Source organism: Nestor notabilis, unplaced genomic scaffold (genome assembly GCF_000696875.1).
Source record: "Nestor notabilis isolate BGI_N333 unplaced genomic scaffold, ASM69687v1 scaffold13662, whole genome shotgun sequence".
Taxonomy (NCBI): domain Eukaryota; kingdom Metazoa; phylum Chordata; class Aves; order Psittaciformes; family Psittacidae; genus Nestor; species Nestor notabilis.
In genome coordinates, this window is record NW_009919772.1 from 7,728 (window position 1) to 11,668 (window position 3,941).

At 40.5% G+C, this 3,941-nt stretch overlaps 1 protein-coding gene across 1 annotated transcript in view; it reads right to left on the bottom strand.

The window, feature by feature from the left end:
* The window catches only part of HEATR5B (HEAT repeat containing 5B), a gene marked incomplete at its 3' end in the record, with an annotated part of 44,871 nt that overhangs the window by 5,917 nt on the left and 35,013 nt on the right, over positions 1–3,941 (bottom strand). The window contains exons 28-30 of the mRNA XM_010010373.1: positions 3,387–3,647; positions 2,272–2,399; positions 1,943–2,087 (exon numbers count right to left, since the gene is read on the bottom strand). Of these exons, the coding sequence (XP_010008675.1) occupies positions 1,943–2,087; positions 2,272–2,399; positions 3,387–3,647 (534 nt within the window). The remainder of the gene's footprint in view (positions 1–1,942; positions 2,088–2,271; positions 2,400–3,386; positions 3,648–3,941) is intronic.

Sequence of the window (3,941 nt, forward strand, 5' to 3'; positions counted from 1 at the left end):
GTGTTTTGTCATTAGATCACCCAATCCATTCAGCAGCAGGTCCAAACTGCCTTGATCTTTTTGCTGCCAATGGATCTATAGAAGCCCTTCTTGCTAAACTTAACATTCATCACCAGTCTCAGCTCCAGCCAAATCATGGCTTTCCTAATTCCATTCCTCCATACCTGAGCAGAAATCTTCAGAAGTCTTCCTGGGCAGTTTGCCCCCACTTCCACCATCCATACAATTCCTTGTCACACATTTGAGTTCAGTCACAAGTTCCCGTTCAGCCAAGTCAACTTCCTGCCATGCCTGTTTGGCATCCTGCAATTTTGGATCTCTTTCCTTTGCCTTTCTGGGAAGCTTGCCACTAGAACTTGTCTGCAATCTCCTTGCAAAAGCCCAAGTTTGCTAAGTCAGGCCAAAACTTTTGCTCTGCTACTTGCTTTCTCCATTTCTGCCAGGATCATGAACTCCACCATCTCATGACTGCTACAGCCACAGATACCATTAACCTTCAAATCACTTCTCCTGTATTTTTGAGGAGCACATCAACTGAGCACATCCATTATTTGGACTGCCCAACATCTGGACTGAAAAAACCCGTCTCATATGCTTCTGAAGACTTGAGATTGTTAGTGTCCTGCAGTGTTGTCCTTCCAGCACATGTTTGGAAGGCTTCTTCCAGTTGGTTTAATATGGCTTTGCCCACCTCTTCTTGATTAAGCAGTCTGTGGCAAACAACATTGAGTTTGTCACAGACCCGTAGCACCTTTCGCTTCCTATTAGCGGTATCAGTTCTGACCTGCCAAAGCGGGATGGCTGGCCCAGATACCTACTCTGACAGCTTGTTCCTCTCTCCTCTTGCCAGATCACTCTAATGTTCTCCAACTGGATGTCAGGAGATTAAGCCTTTTATTGGTGAAATCACAACCTTGCAGCCTCCACCACTGTGCATGTCTTATCCTCCACAGACACACTGCAGCATAAACTATGGTTGTCCTGCCTTCTATGACACATAGGCTCCTGCACCTGCAGGACCTCTGAAGAACACATCATTCTTCCGTTTGCCTTTCCTGACACTACCAGATCTGCTCATCTTCAAACGCATTTCCTTCCCATCTCACAGGTGAGACCAATGTCACCTCCAACCCTAGCTGCACAGACAAGTGCCTGGAGGACAGTCACATCAGGACTTCTATCTGAATTTCAAGGCAGGTCATTAGACCTATGATGTGCCAGGGGTGACTGTTCCAGTCAGCAAATTGTGTCTTGCTGTATGTCACTGCCACGATTATGCTGACTCTAGCAGTCTTGTAATGTCTTAAGCAGTGCTTCTGGGCTGCATGAGCATGCCTTTCCATGCCAACTGCTTTGCTCCCGGTTGCACACCCTGTTCCCAGAGCTCCTGGTTGCTGACACACCCTGAATGTCAGTGAAGTAAGAACCTAGATGCAAGTCTGTTCTGCTTCCTGGCAAGATATCCTGGGCAGGCAACTTTCCACACTGGTTCCAGTAGCAGTTCACTCACCTCATGAATGCCAGTTGTGCCAGGGATGCCCCAAAAGACTCTACACTGGGGGCTGAACCATTAAACTTCATATAAAAGGTAAATGAAGTGCTAAGGAGGCAGTCAATAGAGAAACATCTATGAAACTGAGCAAGGTATTAGTAGGACCTGAAGTGGTGTGCTGGGTGTAATTTTTATCACTGATATTCAAGAAAAAGGAATGAAAACCATGGCATGAAAAGCGTAACCACTAGAATGATCAGAGGAAGAAAAATATCTTAAAAGAGTTAAGAAATCAGCAGGTAAGATTACAAATACACCAGAAGTATCTGTGCTGCACAGCACTTTCCTCCTCAGTGTAAACATACTCTAAATGTATTCGAGTTCCTTCCCCAGTATGAAAACCTGTTGCTTATTTACTCTGCAAAGTAAGCCGTGTTTTCAAAATCTTACTTAGGGCGTTCCTTTTTTCCTGCAAATAATCTTGAGCTGCTCTTACTATCTGCTGGACAACTCCTGTAACCAGTAGCTGGACTGAAGGAGGATCCCAGGTCAGGAGGAGTCGGTGAAGCACACTCAAGAGTTCAACGCCAAGGAGCTACAGTAGAACAAAACACATACAGAAAAATTAATTAGGACTTAACAATTCCTAATTGTTATGTCACTTGCTTATGATGAGCAAATATTTTTCTCACACAAAAATAATTACAGCTTTTGTAATCATCACAGATGAAAGACCAAGACCTAAAAAAGCTGACTGTTTCAACATGCATATACAGTACCTGATCCTCTGCAATATGGATCCTGGCACAAGGGGAATCCAATAAAGTATGAAGTGCTTGTAAACAAGATGTAACATGCTCAACAGGCTCTTCAGGTCGTGGGGAACACAGAAACTGTATACTAACACCTGAAAGGAGCAATAATTAAGAAGAATGTTCACATCATCATAAAACCAAGTTTTCTTTCTTAACTTTCTTTGTAAGTATAGCAGGTTTTTAACAACTTTAGAAAGATACGTTTTTGCTCAATTCTTCTTCCTTTAAAAAAAAGGGAGTTTATATATTACAAACAGAATTCGCTTTCTCTTCTGCAACATGTTTTCCTCAAAATTTGGCAGGAAAAATGATAAATAGTAACAGCAAGCAACTCAGACTACTGAACAGAAATCCATACTTTGTTCTAAAGATCTTTAAGTCAGATTTCTGAATCTGTCAACTGTAAATTGAGTTTTATTTTATTGAACTCTTTCAAATGTAAAGATAACTAAGATAAATGTAAGATGAAGTTAAACCTCAGAAATTATGCAATATTCATATTATACATATGGCACTTCATTCTGGTTTTACATATCTGTATATCTCAGCAAACTGTTAAGAATAAGTGATCACATCCACCTCTTAAAGCTGTTAGATAAGAGCAAAGGGAAACAGTGAGTGTTACTCACAGATGAAAAACTGATGCAAAAGCTACTCTGAGACTTCTCAAAAAACAGTCTCTACTGAACTGTGTTGTTATGAGGGTGTGTATTTTAATTAACCTTACAGCTTTTGTTTCTTTGAAGCATAACATTTTTTACAATCTGAATTATAGTACAGTATAGAACATTTCCTACTCATTTTATTCAATTACATAAATAAATTAGATATAAAACTTGTCTATTAAAAAAAAAAAAATCACAATAATCATACAGTAAGACATGCAATTCTGTCAAAGCTGTAAAGACAGGAGGCAGAGAAATATGGAGAGGAGGAGGAAGAGATATTTCAAAACATTACTGTCTGGACACATGACACATTTTAAGCTTTCCAGATTTCAAACAAACTATCTTTTCTTATTCCAATGGCATTTTGTACCATAATGTGCTGCTACTGAACTCCAAACTTGTAAAACTTACCCAAAATTAAGTGCATTCGATCTTTGTTTATCTCTGGCAAAGATTTTGTGGAAGGTGGAGTTCCAGGTGTCTGATTTAACATAATGGACGTAGCACGTTTCTGTGAATTGGGCATTGCTGCAGCAGTCTCTTCTGTTGACTCCGAAGCATTAAATCCTGTACTGTTTAGCCACAGCGCCACCGCATGTAATATGGGAGCCCAGGAGTTTCGGTAATGCAGTCTAGCTGTATCAATTGTTTCCGGAGTGTAAAATGCTCCCCCTGTTAAATTAACAAAACAAAGGTAAACTCTGAAGCTGTCTGCAAATAATAGACAAAACCCACTTTCTATAAACTTATTTATTTACTCGGGGGGTGTTTGATCATGCACATATTCAGATGCAATCCTGGTTAGTGACAGTGCATTCCAATTCTCCTTGTGAAGGAGCAACATTAGTACCTCTCATAAGAAAGTGCAATGGCCATGATGGAACAGTAATCAGAGAGGAAGAAAGGCCGGCAAAGTCATCAGGTCTTGCAGCATTTTCATATATTTTACTCAGTTAAGAAAGAGTG